Source organism: Dysidea avara, chromosome 4 (genome assembly GCF_963678975.1).
Source record: "Dysidea avara chromosome 4, odDysAvar1.4, whole genome shotgun sequence".
NCBI classification, from domain to species: domain Eukaryota; kingdom Metazoa; phylum Porifera; class Demospongiae; order Dictyoceratida; family Dysideidae; genus Dysidea; species Dysidea avara.
Window position 1 is genome coordinate 3,134,416 of NC_089275.1, and position 22,784 is coordinate 3,157,199.

The following is a 22,784-nucleotide window of genomic DNA, read 5'->3' on the forward strand; positions in this document are numbered from 1 at the left end:
ATCTCATATATAAAGCTTTAAGAAGTGGGCGTGGTCGAGGTGTACAAATGCTTGTGATCAACACTTGAAGTGTTTCTTGAAGTGATTGGGTAGAAAGAGATCACAGATTAACACCTATCAGTGAACACATGATCTGACAGTGTTGATTGGTTAGTTACTTGGAGAGCGCACCATGATTGCCAATGTTTACATGTTTTCTTTGATGTTGCTATGGCTTCTTGGGAGTGTCCCTCGGGTGATTTCTCAGCCCCAGCTAGACCGTTTCTCTCCGCGCAGTGGCCCCACAACTGGTGGGACAAGAATTTCAGCATGGGGTAGTGGATTTCAGCCATCATCAAGGTGTTCATTTGCCAGACTACCAGCTGCCAGTATTCCAAGCTCAATAGTTACTGTACACAACTCTACTTACATGACTTGCATACAACCAGAGATTAGCACAGCATTTCAGTTCCTAGAAGGGTCAATAGAAAATTTAATAGACTTTAGAATTGTTACATCAAATACTGAGCAATCTGATGAGGAAGATTTCCTTGTCTTCAACTTGACACATGTTAGTGTAACGAATCTGAGTCCCAATTCAGGTAGTGTACTGTCTACCGATAATGTAGTAACATTTACTGGTGATGGATTTGTGAACACATCAGAATTGTACTGTTTTGTACAAGAACTACAAGAACCTGCAGTGTTTATTAACGATCAGACAGTATCATGTCATCTGCCGTTGTTTCCAATAGCTTCCCTGCAGTATCCACAGCTCAGCCTCAATGGTGATGTAAGTGGAATTGTGCCACCTGAAAATGGGTCAAATCAGTTTATGTTCTTTTCCACTGCTCCCATATTAGAGAGAGTAGAATTCAGCTCTTCAGCTGCTCAACTTGTTCTAACATTTGACCGAGAAGTAGAAATTGGCACAGAGGAAAGCTCTAGTGAAATACAGTCTTTTGAATGTGCTATGATTTTTAACATAGATACTAACACTTTACTAGGGGTAGGAGCTATGTGTGACTGGCAGACTAGCCAACAACGTGTTATTATAATACAACTGATCAGCACGTCAACGATCATGCCAGGTGACAGCATCACTCTTAACGGAGCCAGCATACGTACAAGAGGTGTGGAGTACTCTTTGTTGTCTACTAGCAGTCTAGTAATCCCACAACCAGATGGTCCCCAACCTGTTGCCATATTGGAGTCCCCTGGTATTATACCACCATGTGGCAGTCTAAAATTAGTAGCACGGAATTCCTTATATGGTGGTGGAAGACCATTAGTTTATCAATGGTTAATATCCGCAATTAATACAACACTAGATGACTTGGTAGTCGAACGGAATGGTAGCGATATTGAAATACCAGTTGATATGTTTGAAGACTCGGTAAACTACACCTTTAATGTCACTGTTACCAACTTCCTTGGCCTACAAGACACTGATACAGTACAGATACATAAGCCTGCTTCTTCATCTCTTGTAGTGGCTACTATTCGTGGCAGCCACACAAGAAGTTACCCAATTACTAGTGATAATATAGTAATAGAAGGTTCAGTGGATGTTCCTACTTGTCCGTCTGGAGTTGATGGCACAACTATTGAGTATATGTGGTCTATTACTAATAGTTCAGGTAATATGATTACATTAGAATCAACTGCTACGAGTAATTCAGAGCTCTGGATTCCTCCACTAACCCTTGTACTAGACATGATATATACTATCACTCTGTCAGCACAACTGACTGGCCGACCATCAACAACTAGTAATGCTGTAATTATGGTTACCGGCTTACACCCTGTAATAACAGCTGCTATTAATACTGGACATAAGTCATCATTTGGATCTGCTGAAGACATAATGTTAGACACTTCTCCATCACTGGGATTATTAAGTGATCAGATATACCAATACTCTTGGCATTGTGGTACTTGTGGACCGCTATCTGACAGTTTTTCAAGATCCACCTCATCTGTTACCCTACCAGCTGGTTCACTACTTCCTGGTAACTACCAGTTCACAGTTACCATATCTCATATCAGTAGTGGGCTGATGTCTACTGCACATACTATAGTAGAAGTGGTCAGTCATGAAGTAATACCGTCAGTGAGGGTCATGTTGCCAAACCAGTGGAATAGCTTGGCAGCAAATGATAAGATTGTAGTAAGGGCATCAATATCTGTTCCTAGCACAGCAACCGTGGAATGGTCAACTGTAAATGTACAGAGCTCAGGTACGTGTGTATGTACATGCATATGTAACTATGAAGCTATCTATCTATCTATATACGTACTGTGCTATATTTAGCTCTGTTAGTAATAGTTCCAGAACGGAGCTCCAATTTTCTTTGTGGTTTCCATTGTGGTGCAGTTCCTACTTAGCATGTTGTTTACTGTTATTTTAGCACTTCACTATCTCACATCACACATACATGCACATACCATAATTGTTGTTGTTTACTACTCACAGGATACGATCACATGCCAATTGATGACACATTTGCAAGTACACCAAAAACTTATTCAGCAGTTTCTCGCAGTCATGTCTCAACATTAGAAGAAAATGTCAACCTATCATCAATACTGATCACCTCTAGTGTAGGGAGTGAAGCCAGCAATGAAATATCACTAACCATTAACCCTTCTGTGCTGAGGTCAGGTGTTAGCTATCGATTACGGCTCAATGCTACCACAGAAGATGGCAATAGTAGTATAACTGAGGTTGACATTATGACTGATAGCCAGCCAACATCAGGGAGACTAACAATCACTCCCAATACAGGGATGCCATTAGATACTGTATTCACAATTACTGGTGTAGACTGGACTGATGACTATGGGGATCCCCCTTTACTTTATCAGTTTGGTTTTCGGTTTTCATCAGAGTCTACCACTAGGATCTACTGGTTGACTAGTATAAGAGCTAGCAGTCAAATCAATACAATTCTTCCTATAGCCGCAAATGGTGGTATTGTGCTGGTTATTAGAGTGTATGATAGTTCAGCAGCCTATGTAACATATGAGATGCCCTTCACTGGCATAATAACAACTAACATGAATTATAATGCTGTATCATTAGTGAACTCAGTACGAGGACAAGTTATCGAAAATGGGCAAGTTGTCCAGGGTCTTGCTGGTCTTACAGCAATCATAGCTAGTGTGAATGAGTTTGGGACAAGTAGATTTACTAATGAAGCCACTTTCAGAACTACTGCTATTGACTTTCTGCTAACAATGCGTTCAAAGGTAGCACCGACCAAGCCTTCACTGAATCAGATATTATTTTTAATGGAACATGTCATGTCAGGAATGAGTTTTGAAACCATCACTCAACAACAAGTGGCAACCTTCCTGGAATACATTGTTAGCCAATATAACTCATATCAGGAAGGATACACATTCTCTACTCCTGGTTTCAGTACTGATGAAGCCTCTGCAGTGTTTGTATTATATGGTAGGATGTTAGGAGGATCTTCAACAAGACTTCAGCAGAATCAAATAGCTTCATCATATGTGAGTATTTTAGATAAACTGGACTATGGCCTGTGTCGTCAGTTGGGTCTTAATGAAGAGACTGTACTAATAGAAGAGAGTTTTGGGTCACTGAAATTATCACGCTACACTCCAGCCCACCAGTTAACAGCAGCTTGTGATAATGACATCAATGACATGTGCCCATTCTCACAACAAGGAACAGTGGATATCGATTTTGGTACCACTTTATTTAACTGGTATATATCGTGGCAGTGTGAAGCTGGCAGCTCATTGTGCTCGGGTGTGTGTATAGCTTCTGCACAGCTACGGAGGAACATCTTCTGGACTGGAGACCCCTACCTACCACATGCCAAATCACCATCACTATCTCTACTTGTTATCAACCCAAGGGATGGTGGTATTGAAGTGGTAGAGAGCTTAGCAGACCCCATACAGTTCAGGTTTCCGTTCACCGCATCCAACTCAAGTACACAGTGTGTGTTTTGGAATGTGATGAGCGATAGGTGGTCAAGTGATGGCTGCAGTACTACAGTGGTAAGTGATACTGTTTGTGAGGTCTCAAGATGCACAAGTGTGCATAAATATGTGGTAATTATTTTATCTTTGAGGAAATGTACACTGAGTTGCATTTACTATTGCACACCATCAAACTTGCCGTTCTGTATTAACTATTAATGTTGCTGTTATGACTTCATTTATCGGCTATCCCTCTAGGAGGCAGACAAGATTTTGTGCTCATGTGATCATCTTAGTGACTTCACTGTACTAGCCGTGTGTCCTAGTGGTTACTATGGTAACCAGTGTCAATTCACATGTCCCACTGGTCGCTATGGAAATGAGTGTGCTAGCAGGTGTACCTGCAGTAATGGGGACTGTTCCCCAGTGGATGGAACATGTGACTGTTATCCAGGTTATACTGGGTCAACTTGTAATGCAGGTTTGTGTATAAGACATGCATACACCCTTAGTAGCTAACTATCTACTGTTGCCAGCTTAAACATTACACTGTTCCATTGATCACATGTAGAAATCCTACCATTGTTTTGTTGACAGTGTAGCCATGACAACTGGATTACAGGGGGTCTTACCACTTCATACACACATGAATGTTGTTACATAAAGGAATTATATACTCCATTAACTTTATCACTACAGCTCATGACCAGCCACAATTGACTGTAGAGCATATCACGATGACCATTAAACTAGTTATTCAAAACATTGTCAGGATCAAAGCATTTTAAATATTTATATTTAATGAGGTGGTCATAATGCATCAGCCATGATATCAGCATAACAGTATAAACAGCCTGTAGAGGTTTGGGTGGTTATACTGTTATAGATTGAGTTGATGATATCTCTCACAGATATTTGCTAACTATAATGTCAGCAATAACCACATAGTTGTAGTTTCATGTCATGTTGTTGTGTTACATACAGAGTGTCCTGAGGGTATTTATGGCCAGGACTGTCAGCAGCAGTGTAGGTGTATGAATGGTGCAGATTGTAATCATGTGGATGGGTCATGTCGGTGTACTGGAGGCTGGACTGGCGTATTTTGTGCAGCAAGTGAGTACCCAATTATGTAGCTCCATAAGAACACTATAATAGGATGCACCTTCATGAAATTTGGTTCCAAAAACTCCACTTAATGAAAGTAACTGGCACTTTTTCATTAATACATCTAATTTGTTGGTCTCAAATTTCTCTGATACAATTCTACTGTTATTACACCATTATTGAGTATATCACCTCATCTGTTACTCCTTGTAGCATGTCCTCAGGGAAGATATGGAGCAAACTGTGGTCAAACATGTACCTGTCGTGATGATGCAGAGTGTCACCATATCACTGGAGCTTGCTCATGTCAACCAGGCTACATGGGAGATGATTGTAGACAAGGTATGCTATATACATCTCAGTTGTAATGGTAGTGTTAACATATTAGAATGTGCCAATGGCACATATGGTGAAGGCTGTAGTCGTCAGTGTTCGTGTGATGAAGAAGGCACTGCATCATCAACCTGTCATCATATCAATGGTCCAACATGTGTCTGTTACCCGGAATACACTGGACTACTATGCCAAACAAGTGAGTCATGTATTATTGAGCACATGTGAAGAACAGACTGATTTAACCACACTATTTAAAAACAAAATGACCCTATTAACCATCCCATTGTAACTTCAGAGAAATGCCAACCATATAAACCATTACAGAACAAAAATTAATATATAGCTACTGAGCTACATACTCAATTCATTAATTTTGCTTTTCAGTATGCATATGTACATTAAATATTATGGCGAATTTACTTAAAGTCATGGCAGTAAACACAATAGACAGTACTAGATTTAGAAATGTGTTCTTTATTATTTTAAATTCCTTTTTCACCTAGAAAGAAAAATGCACAGTTCAAACAAGCCATGTCATTGGGGTATTATCAATTGGTGGCACTGGATAAACAGCAAATATAGCACAAACGTACAATCAGTTTCATTGCCATATTCATGACTCCATTAGATGACAAGTAAAAAGCCATACAATCACAAAGTCACTTTGAAAATTTATAATATGGTCATGGAAGTAGCTAGCCAACTATCACAGTGGTCAGTAGTCTGCACTTATGGAAGGGATTTGTCATGCTTAAGCCATCAGGTGTATTATTAATAACATATTAATTGTGTTTATTTATATTACTAATAGATACTGTCCTTCCGTCACCGACCCCAACACCAACATCCACCTCAAGCAGCTTCCCCATTGCACTAGCCATTATACCCATCCTCATACTCCTCATTATAATACTGATAATAGTGATCATAGTAGTTCACTGGAGGTGGAAGAAGCACCATAGTGGAAAGATGAAGATAGTTCCAATTGAAGAGGGACACAGTCAGGAACTTGTTAAAAAACCAAAGGAAGGAGAGAAGAGTTGTGAGGATGAAGATGATGATGGGATCACTATTACTAAAACCACATCTTTAACTGTAATAGTACCAGCAGGTAGGTGTGCTGTAACAGCTTATGTGTACATTAATTATACATTATACAATGATTAACTGCAGGTGCTAAGTTACAAGACATCTTTACGGAAAGTCAGCCAGGAACATTGTCTGCTTTCAAGGAGCCATTAGAAATGGGTGGCAAGTTTCGTTGGCAAATAATTCACATCAAAGAGAAGAACAAAAGAGATAGTCCAGCAAATATTGACATGTCTGGTAGCCAAGAGAATTTGACTGCTGAAGATACAGGTATTGTCAATCACCCTAATAGAACACACACATATATGGTAAAAAAATGATGTGCTATTTTAGATGAAAAAGAGCTGGCACTTAAACAGGTCCCCTACCATCAAGGAGTGTATACTGACCCAGATGCATCACTGAGAGATGTGCGTGACATGTTTCTGGAGACTGGCCAACTGGAATCAGATCAGCTAATATTCCAATTCCTGGATCCCAATTCACATAACAGGTTGTACAGTGTTGAAGAAGAGGAAGTTATCACGTTGGACAGTATGGAGTTGTCTGCTGGGAAACTGCCTCAAACTTTGTTCATTAAGTCCATTCCAGATTCAAGTAAGTTATTAAACAACACAAGCTGCTTTCTAAAGGCAGACTTGAGCTATTTACTTGTAATACAAAGTCTTTAATGAAAATTTATGATGTTTACTTCGCTGTTGTTGTTTATTCAGAGGAATCAAGGCTGGACTTCTGTTTGTGTGGACGAGTGGCCGAATTTGAGTGCACAGACTGTGGAAACAGAGGATACTGTAGCGTTGACTGCCAACAAGATGACTGGCATAAGCACATGCTGATATGTAAGAAGCAGCGACGAAAGAAGAAACAGAACAAAAAGAAGAAAAAGAAGGGTCCTTACCAGCTGCGCAGTCCTGATCCAACCATGTGTGTGTGTGGAGCTCCAGCAGAGATGGAGTGCTCACAATGTGGAGTACAAGGGTATTGTAGTGAAGAGTGTCAGATAGCTGACTGGGATGAGCATCAATTGTACTGTGAAGCACAGGCCTCCAGCAAACCAGCCACACCCACTAATAAAAGGTACCTTTTAAAACACAGTTATGAGCCAGGAAGAGTGTATTTGCTTGTGAAATTGCTATATATAAGCCCAACTAGCCATACAATACTTTTTTATTGTAGCATCAAGGATGAGGAGCCACCATCAAAAGCAGCAGACATCAAACAGGATGGTTCCATTACAAGTATAGCATCAGTAGATGACAAGGAAGACACAATGGTTGACAAGGAAGATGAAACAGAAGACAAGCCAGACAGTAATGAAGCTGAAAAGTCAAAGGAAGGATCAACACAATCCTTACTTAATGACGATGAAGTGTAACTATGTAATTGCATCACACCTTCACAAGTATACTGTTCTTTTGTATATGTGTGTGTCTAGCATACAAGCTAGAATAATATTTCATATTGTAAATTAACAATCAAAGAATTAAAAACATTATAATGTCGGGGGGTGCTTTTGGATGTCACCTAATGGCTGAAGGCCTCTCTTCTTACTAGAGATTTTCTTATCAACTTTCTCAACAATTGACTGTTCTTTCTTATCTTGCATTGGCCGCACCGTGCAGGTAACGTTGAGTGATTCTAACTTATTGGGACGACGTATGAAGTTTGGATCACTAATCACCTGACCGTCAACTTTATGTATGACGGCTGCACTAAAGTTATTAGAAGCAACACCCACATTAGTCGCTGAATGCTTGCCATGGTCCTTAGTACTTAACAACTCAGCTGCCCTCTTTGGTTTGAAGTATGTTGACTCCTCAATTCCTTGTAGTCTACCAAGGCTCTTGTCTTCTGTGGGAGAGTCATAAACACTTGGTCGAATTAAGTCACTTCCAGTTTGTGAAGCAGCACTGTTTGGTGATCTACTAGGAGAGACCACTCCTTTTGTGAGTGTGGGACTGGAATTTGATGGGGTTAGACCACCAGGTAAATTATTCTTGATCAATGTCAACTTGGGCATGATCCATTGTTCTGTGTCCTCATCCCACTTTGACTCACTGATCACCTTATCAATGTAATAGTAGTTACAGTCTCTCCTCAGACAAGGGACAACACTGTAGATGATCTGCTCCTGGAGTTTGAGCTGTTTATTCTGCTTGCGGATTATATCCAGCAAATCTTCTCGCTCTTCTTGAAATTCATGCTGTAGATCTTTGGTGTCTTCTTCGGCTGTTTTACGTCGCTGGATCTCTCGCTCAAGACACTTGTTCTTTTCTGACAGTTCCTCTGTTACACTGCTAAATATTCTCAGGAATATTTCATCTGATTCATCACTGTCAAGTGTTGCATTAGTATTTTGCATGGCCTCTCTCCTGTCATCAGCTTTTTGTTTACGTTGGTCAAGTTCTTGTTTCAGAGCAGTGTTGGTAGCTCCCTCTCCTCCCACCAGACTCAGCTCCAGTTCTTGCAAGCGTTGTTTTAGTGCTTCTACCTCATCTGATGATGTCTGTGTGAATTGTTGCAACACGTATCTACATGTATTACTTGCATACACAATTGTGTACATGGTAAAACATTGGTGTGCTTGAAAGCATACAGGGAATGTGCAAATACAGCATTTATGTAGCTACTGTATATATACACCTTATAGCTGATATTTTTGAGGAGGGAAATTTTTTTGTGGATTGCCACCATCCAAATTTCGAGGAGGGAATTTTCACTTATTCAGGGTTTATAGTATGGAGACAATGCCAAGCTGCAAATTTCTATGGGGGGGGGGGAGGGGGGTTTGTGGATATCTGACAATCCGCGAAAATCGCAACCCTTGAAAAAATAACAGCTATACAGTATTGTATCAGTATGTGTGTGTGTGTGTGCGTGTGTGTGTGTGTGTGTGTGTGTGTGTACCCGCATGCAGTGTGTGTTGTGGGCACATCATTGATAAATGGGCGTGGCTCCACAGACATGACCTGGTTTCAATCCTGATGTACACAATTACTGCAAGACCACTCAAAACACATACCTGGCTGGCTTCCCTGCTAACACTACTACTAGTAGCAATGGTGGTATGGCTGGCAGCCTCACTAGGTCGTCTCTCGTGTACTTGTGACTGTCCATCCAGTGGTGGTCTGTCCATTGGTAGTGGCTGAACTGGTTTCTCCAGTGTCTGTACTGTTCTATCTAGTGGCTGAACTGGTCTATCTAGTGGCTGAACTGGTCTATCTAGTGGCTGAAGAGGTTTGTCTAGTGGTTTTACTGGTCCATCCAGTGGATGTTGATATGGAGCAGCAGAAACCTGTGGGGTGATAGTGTACCATCAATTAATATAATGTACAATACCATATTTAGTAGGTTATAATAAATGGCACAGATTGTGTACCAGCAATTTAACTACAGTATATGTCCCTGTTCACAGTAACCCTACCATTGTATGTATTGCATATATGTAAGGACACCTGACACCTGTCCAGGATCACATTTCATTGTATTAGTGTAGACACATTAGACCCTTACAGGACAGGCCACCTCACTACTAATAAGGACATGGTATCAAGGAGTCCAGAATAGAGAAGTCTAATAATGAGTTCGATTATATTGTCTTCAGTGACCAACATGTGGTACATACTATAGTGTAACTCTAATAGAAGGACCAATCTATTGTATAGCATTGCTGGTTTTCAGCCTACATGATACTATTATAGCTAGAAGTAAGCCACAATATGCAATAGCATAGAATATCATTAAATAGGCTAAGAGTCTCTCCTGTCACGTACCTACCATAAGGTAGAAAGTTCTGAGGGACAAACTTTTCAAGACTCAAATTCACTGAACACTTTGATATTTGCCAAAATAATTTTTGAAGGATTCAATGCATTACGCATTGAGGTAGAAATTCTCCATGGAATTAGTATATAAACTGTAAATGACATGTCTACCACTATAACCATGCAGTATTGATGTACATATACAAGATACAAAGTATCCACTATCAAGTAACAATCACATTTGTACAACAATTCACCTGCAACATAGCTGCATCATTCAGGTCAGCTAATTGCTGCTCGTATGCCTCTCTGGTATTCTTAAGCTCCTCTTGTAGTTGGATACTGTTCTGTTGTTCTGTAGTGTATTGCATAGTCAATTGTGATATCCTGGCCTCATATTCCTGACGTATCTTCTCCCGCTCTTGCTCGAAGTCCAGCGTATGGAGAGGAGGGGCTCCTGCAACCTGGTTAATAGCAACCACTCCTCCTGTTGTAAAACAACACAAGTATAATTCTTTGGCTTCACTGTATGACGATATACCAATTATAACAACCGAGGATTTGAGGAAATAAGACATAGTTGAAAATCAATAATGATTTATGCATGTTTGCTGACCTGCACCAGTTAAAGTTGCTGGGATTTCCACTCCCTCTCCTTGTAGCAATCTCTTCAACTGAGCAATCTCTTCTTGGTACTGCCTCAGTAGGGCATCACGAGGGTCTTCATTGATTTTTGGTTTGTTCTTAATATTCTTAGCTCTGTTAGCATAACGTAGTGTACTGAGGGTCTCATCATAGTTGTTATCAGCAGGACTAATACAGGCTACCATCAGTGTCTTAGTATTGCCACCCAGGGATGACTGCAGTAGACGGGTCAACTTAGAATCACGGTAAGGAATGTGTTTTGATTTGCCATCCACAAGTGCAGATATTACATTACCAAGGGCAGAAAGAGATAGGTTGATTTTAGTAGCTTCTTTTAGTCTTTCTCCAGTTGATCCTGTTTTTGACTGTCTTTCACTGCCAGCCAAGTCAACAAGGTTGAGCTTGCCAGCACGAATGTGCTCCTTCTTCTTTGAGCCACTGCCTGCAGCAGGTGGAGAAGCCATCTCAACATCAATTGTAAACATGGAATGAGACCGAGATGAGTCAACATTCATTAATGTAGCTCCGACCGAACGATTCTTACTACCTACATCCATGACGTGCTCTAAGTCTTGTACATTTGACACCTTGTGCTGGGAGAGACCATTAACATAAACACCTTTCTCAGGGTGTTCTTTTAAATCAAGTTTACGTTTGGCATCTTTACCTAGCAAGTCCCTGACTTCTTCGTTGTATATCTCCAGGTATGACGCATGTACCAGAAACTTGGTCCCTTCAGTGACTGATATGTGGTCAAAGATGTGACCAAATGCTCGTGGGATTATTCCTTTCTGCTCCTCAGGAGATGGAGGTCCCATCATTGTGAATGATTTACCACAGCCAGTCTGTCCATAGGCAAACACTGTTCCATTATATCCCTCCAAAACTCCACCCACTAATGGAAACCCGACCTCTTCGTAAAGTTGGTGAGTGGTCGATTCGACGTAGTAAACTCCATCAAAAGTGAACGATTTTGGTTGTTGTTCAGACGAGTCTGGCTTCCTTAGCTGCACCTGAGATATGGAGGGCTCCATATCGACTATCATTTCGCAGTTCAAGTCATGTTCGCGTTGGTTAGATGGTCTACATCGCACCACTACGCGAACCGCTTCTCCAGACATCGTGTCTTGCCACTACTACTGAATGCCGCAACTCCACAATGGTAGCAGAAGGGATTTCTACACTTGGCTAATGATTCGTTTGTGCACACTTGGTAGTCATAGGGACACGCAGAGGCGCCAGATACGCCCACTTGTTGCACGTTTTGGCGCACAAAACACAACAAGCGCTAGCGCTTAGAAAACATTTAAAATATAAAACAGTCTTCACTTGAAAATGATTTCTACTGCAACTTGTGTATCTCAGCAGGTTTGTACGCGCCCCTATCAGTTACTATTACACTAATAAGATCAGCTGGGGTCACATCAAAGGCAGGATTCCAGCAACCTATACTTTCAGCTGCAACCCTCTCACCTCGAAAACACAACATCTCTTCAGCAGGTCTCTCTTCCACCTTGATATGGTCTCCTGACGGACAACTGAAATCAATGGAGGTAACTGGAGCTGCAATGATAAAAGCAACACCGTGATATTTAGCAGCAATGGCTAGTTGATATGTTCCAATCTTGTTTGCCGTATCTCCATTAGCAGCTACTCTATCTGCACCAACAATGACAGCATCAATGCCTCTCTCCTTCATTAGAACAGCAGCCATTGAATCACAAATCAATGTTGATGGTATATTCTCATACACAAGCTCGTAAGCAGTCAATCGTGCTCCCTGATTGTAAGGCCTGGTCTCCGTACAATACACACTGCTCAATGTACCATTCTCATGTAGGGATCTAATGATACCTAATGCAGTCCCATAGCCAGCAGTGGCCAGAGACCCTGTATTACAATGAGTTAATACTTGAACCTTATCTTTATTAGCATTGTCTGTGATCCATTTAGCTCCAAAGTCACCAATAGCTTTGTTATCAGCCACATCATCCGTCAACATCTTCTCCAAAAATGTCAATAACTTTTCTTTTATTTCCATAACATCATCTTGTAAGCTGGATAAATAGCTTCTAACACTTTCAGACGCCTTGTAAACATTAACAGCAGTTTTGCGGGCAGTCAGCAACCTCTCATAGGCTTTACCAACAAACTGTAGTAATTCATCCTTACTGGTAAAACTATGTTGTACCAATTCCACTGCTACACTCAATGATGCCACAATAGCTATGGCAGGCGCTCCACGAACCTATTCGGGGAACTTTTTAATAATTCCCTTTCATTTTCACTCGCCCACCTTCATTAACTTGATGGCATTCCAACCATCTTCTACCCCTCTTATCTCTTCATAGACAGACTGCGTTGGCAGAAGCAACTGGTTTAGAATCTCAAGCTGTCCTCTCTGGTATCGTATTGCCTCTAAACTCATTATTTTATCCCGCCACGTGGACAAAGGACGGATCACGCGAGTAGAAGACTGGAGAAAATGGCGAGCCGTAAGCCGAGAAGGCCTCGTGTGCAGCAGCAGCGAAGCGGCTACCCAGGTGAGCGATAAGCCATGTATAGCACGTTATGTGTGCCGTTGTGGAAGCGGGCTTCGCTCCGCGTGGCGTTTAATCCTCTCTAGTCACACCTCTTAAAAACATGTGCTATGCAAGCATTTACTCGTTGGAAGTGGCGTGACTCGTCACAAATTGTGGTCCTTTTCTGTAGACACTGAAGAATTGGGGACAAAGGAATTGGTTTTTGGGGAGAAGAAATTTTACGTGGACGCCAAGTCGAACGAACAAGGGCAGTTTATGCGAATAGTCGAGGTGAGTGGTAGTATGCACACGAGACATAGTAATTAGCTGACACAGCAGACCGGGTTACTTATCATTCATTAACCTGTTATTTACACTGTAAAGTGTTGAGTGTTATTATTTAATAACTAGTAGTTGCAGCACCTGGCCTGCTGACATTTGTTTGCTTGTTGTTCAGGGATACAGTGTGAACAAGGGCTCTTGTATGTTGTGTGTTTGTTGGTAGGTGTTATGTGCTAAACAATTTTGTTGGGTATATCTGCTGTAATATGAGAATTATATAAAGTCATGTGTTGATTTTGTGGTGTAATGTCCTTTAAGTTTCAGAAAGAAATTTATTACCATTAGTTTTGTATGTACACACACAGTCACATGTTGTTGTGTGTAAGCAGGCTAATGACATGATGTTGGTATTGTGTTCAATGTTACTTGAAATGTTGCTCATACTGTTACTATTGTTAGACACAGACTAGTGGGCGTGGTCGTATTACTCTTGACTGGGATAAGGCTCATGAACTACTAGATGTGTTTGACGACTATTTGAAGGAGATTGCCGAACTTGGTGCCCTGCCAAAAGATGAGGAAGATCAAAAACAGGTGAAGAGTGCTGCCATTAGGCAAGGGAAGAGGCGATACTTTGTTGACTTGAGGGAGAACACTCGTGGAAGATTTGTGAAGGTGACTTGTGTATTGACATTGTGTTCATGTTGTATGAATACACTAGTCATATTTGGTACATTTATGGACTTACAATACAATAGTACAGTTGTGTACATGTAGTAAACTTGTCTGTGTTACTTCTTGTCATGCACACTAAGGCACTTGGTAACCCATTTACAAGCCTTTTAAGAAGGGTGGATAAGCCTCGGACAATTGGTGAGACCTGATATGTGTATCTGATCCAGCATCATCTCCCACATTAGTGTACATGATGTGTTTTGCATGCTGTTTATTGGATTGTAAAATCAATGTACGGGAGCAGTTCATGGCCACCTTTGCATATCCTACTGTAGGTTTACGAATTTGGTACTTCATCAGCAGTGTTGTGTTTTACTTAACAGCAGTAGTTTTACTGTATTTGAAAGCTAGTGCTCTGCACACATTTTGTAGTATGAAAAAAATAACCACCAGTTATCATAGGGGCTTCCAGCATGTAGGGAAAACAGACACCTGGTCTCAAATATATGTTCATAAGATCTACTGTTAGTGACTTTTGCTGTCTCTTCAAATTTTATCATTGCCATAAAGTTTAGAGCCAACTGAGGGATGAAGGTGTTACAGGTTAATGATGCAAGTAGTCTGTGCGAGTCCACGTATGTATCATGCAACTGTTTGCTTTCTGCAGTTGTAGTAACAATACATTTTGCATAAAGGTTCTCTGTACCTTCCATTACAATGATCGTATTCTACCAAGATTCAAAATTTCAAATTTGATTAAATGCTGGGTGTTACTTGGAGTAAATGCCCAGTCTCAGGTAAAGGCTCCACTCGTTTAAAGGCCAGGTAAAAATGCTGGTAAGGAAATAACAGTCAGGGCTTTTACAAGAGTAAATGTGTACACAACATGCCCACACTGCCACACATGTCATGCAACAGAATGCTAACAGACCTTTTGAACTTTCACCTTAGTGTTTCCTACTTGTATGTTTGTTTTATACTCTACAACTTTGCAGTCACTGATAATCATTATCACACGGTGTGGTAGTAGCTGTGTATTAGTGATCATGGAGGTTTGTACTTTCTCACTAAAACATAGTGGCCAGAAACCAGTCTCACAATGTCTTCATGGCACCTTGTAGTATTGGTTAGGTATAACCAAGCCCAATTGTGCCTTCAGTGTGCCCTGAAATGTTTCCAATTGGTTACTACGAAATTTTATTATTTTTATTTAGAGGAATTCTCTACTGTCTGACTGACTGGCGTACTGATATCAGCCTTCAGATATGCATAATTCAATGGCTAAGGCTGTGGGCTTGACTTTTCTCATTGTTTGACATTGCTTCAGCTGGCAGGTGTATTTTGGCATACCGCTGTACATACAATGTACGCATCATAGGCTTATCTTTCTCCTCTGTTGTGTCTTGCTGACAGTGCAAGGTGTCCACAATAGCTAGTACGTGATGGCTTCCCTACATTTGTAATGGAAACCATTAGTAACATGAGGTGCTTCTTGTAACGTAATGCTGTGTAGTGGGCTAAATATAGCTGAAAACAGAGCACATTAAGTATGGTGCCATTATTTCTTTTGGTCTGGTATGTGTGGGTTCACCAGTCATAATTATGTTACAAAAAAGGTAAAAATTTAAAAAAAATCAAGTACAAGAGCCTTAAAGTAGTGAAACAAAGGAGGTTGCAGATGTAGTAGTACCACCAATATTCTACATGCACCCATGCCTACTTCCTACACATCACAGTCACATAACACTCACTACACATTTATGCAGGAAGGAAAGTCTATAGGCATTTGTACACGTTAATGCCAACCCAGTGAAACTAGTTTAGTTGTGCTTTAAAGTGGATTCTGGAAATCATTGCAGGTAATACATCTAGTATCCTGCAAGATGACTATCATGTCTCACAGGTGAAGGTATGGGGACCTGAAGTAAAATCACACCTGCTTAGCAGTAGTCAAATAGTTGGGTGTAGGTCCTGTAATAATGAATGTGTTGTTGATGAAGTAGTATTGTTCCTTTTGTTAATGTTTGCTTCTAAAGTCTATGTAATCAAATAGGTCCAGTTTTCCCAGCCGTATTAATAGGCAGTGAATAGACAATACTGACATTGTTCACACTTCTCCTTGTTTTTATAATAATTGCTCTCTTCTCTCTCTGTGTAGAAGGAACTTGTGTCTTTACAGTCTCCTAGTCTTTTTAAAGCTTCTCAAACACACTGAACAAGGTACTTGTGGTACTACTCTTGTGGAGCTGCTGATTCTCTCTCCTCAGGATGGTGATCTTCATTGCACTTTTAATCAGCCAATCCCCTCTGAACCATCTCTGACATAAAGAGCACCTAATTCCACCAGTTTGTTCTTGTACTGGCAGTTGTGTCTCTCTCTGCCACTTGTGACTAACAGCCAGCAAGTGCAGAGTTCAACAAAAAAAATATTGTGATTCCTTTTGTTGGCAATTGTTGAGCATGGATAAATGCAAACACAAGTTTACCATGATGTGGAACTGCCTTCAAAAAATAGTAGTTGATAAGTACGTCAGCTTCTGCAGTATCAAATGTAAAGGAATAGATCAAAGCTGTAAATTGGCTTCGTGCTAATAAGCTAGAATGATTGGTATCACAAACAAATTCTGCAGCATTGTGAATTTACAATGATACATTCCCATCAGATTTAAACATTGTCCAAATGAGTTAACAACTATACTTTCCAAGAGGCAGTTACTAACATAGTTCAATGGCCAAGTAGGTCATATGCAATATTTTCCAGAACTGAACATGATCCTTGGCAAATTTAGTAAATTTTAGTCCTTGAAGGTTCTTAGAACCTTGACAATACCACGGCTATAAGTGATGTGCAATATACGGTGATACTGTGGCTGTACTGCAATACCGCAATACCGATATCATGGTGGCGTATTGATATTTTGATTGTGCAATCACGGAAATGTGTAGGTCTGGTTTTGTGCATTTAAATAGTTTAGCTTGGTTATCCTAGACTCTTTATATAACAGTGCAGTGGAGTAATATAGCTGGTACTAAACAATGAAAAATTATTGGCGTCCTTACATTTAATATGGAAGTCTGTATTTTCACTATATCTGTAGCCGGGCTGCTTGCCACTTTCCTGAACTCTTTCAAAGCTTGTTATAAACAGTGCAATGGACATGAATGAAGTAATAGTTGGTACTTAGCTATGAAAATTTATTTGCAGCCTGCGCATTTAAAAGTACTTTTAGAAAAGTAATATTGTCTATCATATTGTAACGGTGACTAGACACAGTTGTTAGATACATATATGCTCTTACAGCCTTATTGCGCATCACTAACTGCTATTTTAAGTTGTGGTAAGTTAGGGGAATAAACAACAGTTCAGTTCAAGCCATTTTTGAGCCAGTTTCATAAATGGAATGTTTTGTCCAACAATACTTGACACTTTTGGCTGGAATTCTTTGTATCAATGAATCTGGTGCAGCAAATGCAGTCAATTGACTGCGATGATTTTTCTGTGACTCATCATTTTATCTAGTTGAGGGCAACACCTTCAGTCCATGGTCTAATTACCACACTTTGTCGTTTGAAACCTTACACACATACGTGCTACACATACACAATTATAATAGTTAAATATTATTTAATTTGCTTCTTCCACAGATCACACAATTCTCTGGCCCTAACAAACTATTTGTGTTCATCTCGGCTGAGAATTTACAAGAGTTCCGTGATGCCTTCAACGAACTGCTGGAGAAACATGACAGTACCAATCCACCACCCACCTCTACTACGACTACCACACAACCAGGTGATCATGTGACCCTTGTATACCATATATGGTGATTGATGTGTGCTACTTAAACTTGCCTTAACTATAGTATTGCTTGATAGATTTTTGGTATGATCATTATGTGCTTAAGTCAGGTCACTGTGTGATACAGCCATCTGTTTCAAGTTGGCTGCTGTGAAACATTCCCAAAATTGTCTTGTGTGTGCATGAAAGTTACTTGCCTAATGCTACGGTCACCTGTCTAAACCAGCCAAATTTGAAAGTTACCAAATGTGTCATTTTTCTGCAAAGTGACTGCCAATGTAACCACGCGTCAAGTCACTTGGCTGCTGTAAAAAATATTGAAATGTGTCCCTACCTATATACTATTTCTGCTGTAAGGTTTTCAGAGTAGACAGGCTTCTGACTAACATTTTAATGTTGGTTGGGTCAGTTTGTGGTGACCCAGCTGTATTTCCAGGGCTGTGGATATACTGGGAATTATAACTTGTATGTACAAGCTCTATGAGTTGTTTACAGCATATTAATTGAATAATTGCTTATATTAATTCATATGTTACTTTATTTTAGCCCAATCAGGAGGAGGTGGTGCCTCTAGTGGTGCAGTGAGAGCCCCTAGTGGAGGGGGGATTCCTGATGTCTCCTTGCCAGAAGCCAGAGAAGTACGGGCTGGTGGAAAACGGTTCTACTTTGATGTACTACAAAATGACCGTGGTGTATTTTTGAAGTTGTCAGAGGTACATATGGGTGTAGTGTGTTACTCTATAGTGGTTCATTTGTATATAGCTTACTGTATATAGCTTAATATTTATTTTGCCTACAAAATACTTGCCAATTGTTATTGAACGTCATTGATCTCGTGAGAGTAGCAATCATTTTAAACTTGGATTTCTTTAATATAAATAGCTAGTTTGTTGTCAAGTTGTGTTAGGTTGTTTTTTGTTCATGCTGCTGGATCTAACATGAGCTTGAAATCATTAGTGCCAAATGTAGTGGTACCTCCATTAACGAACACTCCCTGTAATGGACACCTCCTAATTATGGACACTATGCCATAATTATACTCTCAATGCCCACGGTGTAATTTATTAGTAATTTTTCTGTACAATGGACATCTCTTTATAACAATCTATGAGTACCCCTGGCATAGATATGATACATGATTTTATCTCTAAAAATGGTTCTGAGTTGTAGTTCTTTTACCCTAACCCTCTATGTTACTTAAATACAAGTCACTCCATTTAAAAGAGACAATGTGCTATTTGCACCAATTTGTTAGAATACTCACATGAGGACTATTGTGGAGCATTTAAATAGGGTTTCAAGCTGAGATTATAAATAAAATAGTTATATGAACTTAGAGCTTCATATGCTTTCTCCCCTACGTTATCAGACTATATTGTATACATAGTGACTGGCTAGGTTTTGTGCTACAATGTAGTTTACACTTCATGGCTAATTGTGTGTATGTATATAGCCTTCAAATATTGGTTGTGACTAGTTAGCAGAACTTTAATAACCACAACCTCCCTGTAAAGGACACCTCCATATAATGGACAAGCAATCATGGTCCTAATGTGTCCATTGTTAGAGGTTCCACTGTAATAATTGAGAGCTAGAACAAGCACACGTTATATCGATAAAAGTTGTACAGTGTTGTAACTGTTGTGCTTTTGCCTGTGAGGATTCCTTTGGTTGGTAATGTCAATACCTTAGTAAAGCAGAAGCACGGCCTTGCTTTAGTACATTACAGGTCCTGAATCAAGTGTCCAGGAATGAATTACAAAGATTGTATCCTGGCTCTGGCCTGCCCTGCCCACGTCATCTTGTATCCCAGCATGGCATGGTTCAATCAGTTTACATTGCAGTGTATTCTAAACTGTGTGGTGGGTTAAAGAATAGTGTTGCTGTAAGGGACAGTTTTATGTGCACCAGTACATTCATTCATTGTGGGTAGTTGGCATGTGTGTGTGTTTGTTCACACCAAGCACTATGAAAATAGAACAGTGAATTAGGACCTCCCTGCATGCTGTATGTAGGGCCTTCAGGTGTCTCACCGTAGTCAGGCAGATTGCTCTGTTTTGTGTGTGTCTTGAAACTTTACATGGTTTTATTTTTGCAGGTTCAACAACGTGGCAGAGTTCACATCAACATCCCACACTCCTGCTGGTCCAAAATGGCTGAAGTGTTCCAGCAGATTTCCACCGAGCTGCCATTCCCAGCGTCCAACTCTGCTGCAGAGAGTGACTCGACTGGCGAATAAAAAGGCCGAAGATCGAGCTAGTGTTCTCCATGTTGTTTTGCTGTGATTTAGTAACTGGTTGTTAGCAAGTATATGTGATGATGGTGCCATCTTTTGATTATTATTATTATTATTATTTACATGTTGTGGTTGACGCTAGTTAGTTTCTCCACAGTCTCTAGCCTTTGTCCCTATCTGAATTGGAACAGGTGGTGCTGAGCATTGGACACATATACGACTTCTAATTGACAGAGGATTTGGGTGACGAACTGTTCTGGTCAGTTCTGGTGACGAGATTGTATTTCTATACTAATGAGATCATTGTAGTATTAGTATTAATTCATGGATAGGCAGTACAAGAAACTATAATGGGTTCACTGGTCAAATTGTGGACATGTGATTTCCCAAATGCAGAGTGATGTAATTGCATGGTGCGCGTGTAATAGGGACCTGAAAGTTTTTGGCACCCAGGCGAGCCCAGGGCACCACAGTATATCTCCGGTGATCTTTGATGGCGCAGTGGACACAATATGCGAAACTACGTCTGCAAGAAGTGCAGAGAACAAAAGGGATAGAAGAGTTGGGTCATAGCTCTTAATACGGTCGCGTGATAGACAGAAGTACGAGTGAGCGGAACGATATGCGCGGCTAAAGTGATAATACGAGATATTAGTAAAGGAGGTGGGGAAGAAAGATTTCGAGGCCGTAGAGAAAGTATTCCTGAATGACTAATCCTTTTATTCAAATTAGTAAATAATCTACTTATTGTTCCGTACCACTACTTGCCGTCTCCATCCTTTCCAAACACTAGAGCTAACCATCAATTAAAATTTTCTCCGGGCACTACAAATCAAGAACAGAAATCTATCGAAACTCCTTTTTCCCCAAGACGACCACTGAATGGAATTCCTTATGATCTTCGTGAGATTGACACACACATTTAGGTCGTACTAATACCTACTTATTTACTTTTATCTCGACTTTTATTATTATATTTTATAATTGTAAGACTCATATGCGTGAGCATAGTACAATGATTAGTTACAAATTAAATTAGAATGTAAGTAAGTAAGTAAATTAATTAAGGATAAGTAATTGAAAAGATCACTGGTGTACAAGTGTAGAGAATTGTTGTAGAGTTGGTGCATTGACAGTGCCGGACACTTGATAAAGCATTCCACTGAGGGACTACTCGTGGAAAAAAGCTGTACTTATAGCTATTAACTGTTGAAGATATTGTAACAAATCTTTTGTTGTGACCTCTACTTAGCTAATAATGCACCTATCAATGTATTGCCCCACCACCCCCTCCCCTCGGGCGTAAGTGGGGCTTTACAGGGGGAATTGACACGAAACTGCTGCCCCACTATGGGGCATTTGACGATCGTTCAGTAAGCACCCAAATATTTTTTTTGTTGTAACTTCCTTCGCTATGTTAAATCCCGCGTTGCAACTGGGGCCAACGGTGGTGTTTTGACACGATAGGTTCGGCTGTGTCAAATCCCCACTATAGCCCCATATATGCCCGAGGGGGGGGGGGGGGGTAGTGGGATAATACATTGATAGGTGCATAACGTAATTGTACATTAGCGTGTTACCCCTAAGGGTTTTGCTAATCAATAAATAAATGAATGCGAAAAGTGCAGCGGAATATTCCATCCTAACGTCGTACAGTTCTTTTATTTATTTATTTGTACTGAGCAGTCAGCCCTGCTGGTATGCTCAGGAAAAAAATAAAAAACAACAACAACAACAAAAAAACAGTTCTAACTTAACATACAGTAAACCAATTGTTCGACTAATTACAAGCTAGTACTAGTGTGGTACAGGTGTAATATGATTGTAAAAGTGATGTGAACGAATCTGGATCAGACGTTTCAATGATGTTAACAGGCAAGGTGTGAGAAGTAGCTGCTCTGGTATGATCTGGTGGATGATGATGGAATTATGAGATGCAATGGATGGTATGATCTAGTTTCTCTCGTTGGTGGTAGGTAATATGATGGTATGCAGATGGCAAGCTGGTGATGGAGTGCCTTGTGCAGGACTTGTAATCTAGATATCTTGCGACGAGTCTCAAGAGATGGCAGCGATAATTCATTTAACATTGCTGAAACTGAGCTAAATCTACTATAGTCATTATAAATCCATCTGGCTGCACGACGTTGTACCTTCTCTAATTGCTGAATTTGTGGATTGTAGTATGGATCCCACACAGCTGATGCATATTCCATTTGTGGCCTCACCATTGTGATGTATGCAGATTTCTTAACTCTTTGTGAGCAACTACTAAGGTTACGTTTCAAAAAGTTAAGGGTTTTTGTCGCCTTTGCTGCTATGGTAGATATGTGTGAAGACCAGGATAATGACTTGTTAATTAAGATGCCCAGATAAGAGTGTTGCTCAGATGTTTC

At 40.3% G+C, this 22,784-nt stretch overlaps 4 protein-coding genes across 4 annotated transcripts; 2 read left to right on the forward strand and 2 right to left on the reverse strand.

Annotated features, from left to right (window-relative positions):
• Positions 1-10: 10 nt before the first annotated feature.
• LOC136254249 (uncharacterized) lies at positions 11-7,957 on the forward strand. Its single transcript, XM_066046910.1, has 11 exons — positions 11-2,219; positions 2,456-4,014; positions 4,195-4,417; positions 4,921-5,049; positions 5,254-5,382; positions 5,429-5,572; positions 6,188-6,487; positions 6,550-6,735; positions 6,799-7,062; positions 7,179-7,542; positions 7,642-7,957. Exons 1-11 carry the CDS (start codon positions 173-175, stop codon positions 7,838-7,840), a joined length of 5,544 nt encoding a protein of 1,847 aa, XP_065902982.1. The 5' UTR covers positions 11-172; the 3' UTR covers positions 7,841-7,957.
• Positions 7,839-12,133, reverse strand: LOC136254251 (osmotic avoidance abnormal protein 3-like). The gene is made up of 4 exons (XM_066046914.1): positions 10,846-12,133; positions 10,487-10,716; positions 9,488-9,760; positions 7,839-8,971 (listed from the first exon to the last, which is right to left on the reverse strand). Exons 1-4 carry the CDS (start codon positions 11,993-11,995, stop codon positions 7,958-7,960), a joined length of 2,667 nt encoding a protein of 888 aa, XP_065902986.1. The 5' UTR covers positions 11,996-12,133; the 3' UTR covers positions 7,839-7,957.
• A 46-nt stretch (positions 12,134-12,179) lies between these two features.
• Positions 12,180-13,364, reverse strand: LOC136254252 (methylthioribose-1-phosphate isomerase-like). Its single transcript, XM_066046915.1, has 2 exons — positions 13,171-13,364; positions 12,180-13,122 (listed from the first exon to the last, which is right to left on the reverse strand). Exons 1-2 carry the CDS (start codon positions 13,300-13,302, stop codon positions 12,217-12,219), a joined length of 1,038 nt encoding a protein of 345 aa, XP_065902987.1. The 5' UTR covers positions 13,303-13,364; the 3' UTR covers positions 12,180-12,216.
• LOC136254253 (transcriptional regulator protein Pur-beta-B-like) lies at positions 13,258-20,510 on the forward strand. Its single transcript, XM_066046916.1, has 6 exons — positions 13,258-13,417; positions 13,587-13,687; positions 14,138-14,353; positions 17,999-18,146; positions 18,699-18,865; positions 20,251-20,510. Exons 1-6 carry the CDS (start codon positions 13,360-13,362, stop codon positions 20,389-20,391), a joined length of 831 nt encoding a protein of 276 aa, XP_065902988.1. The 5' UTR covers positions 13,258-13,359; the 3' UTR covers positions 20,392-20,510.
• Positions 20,511-22,784: the final 2,274 nt, after the last annotated feature.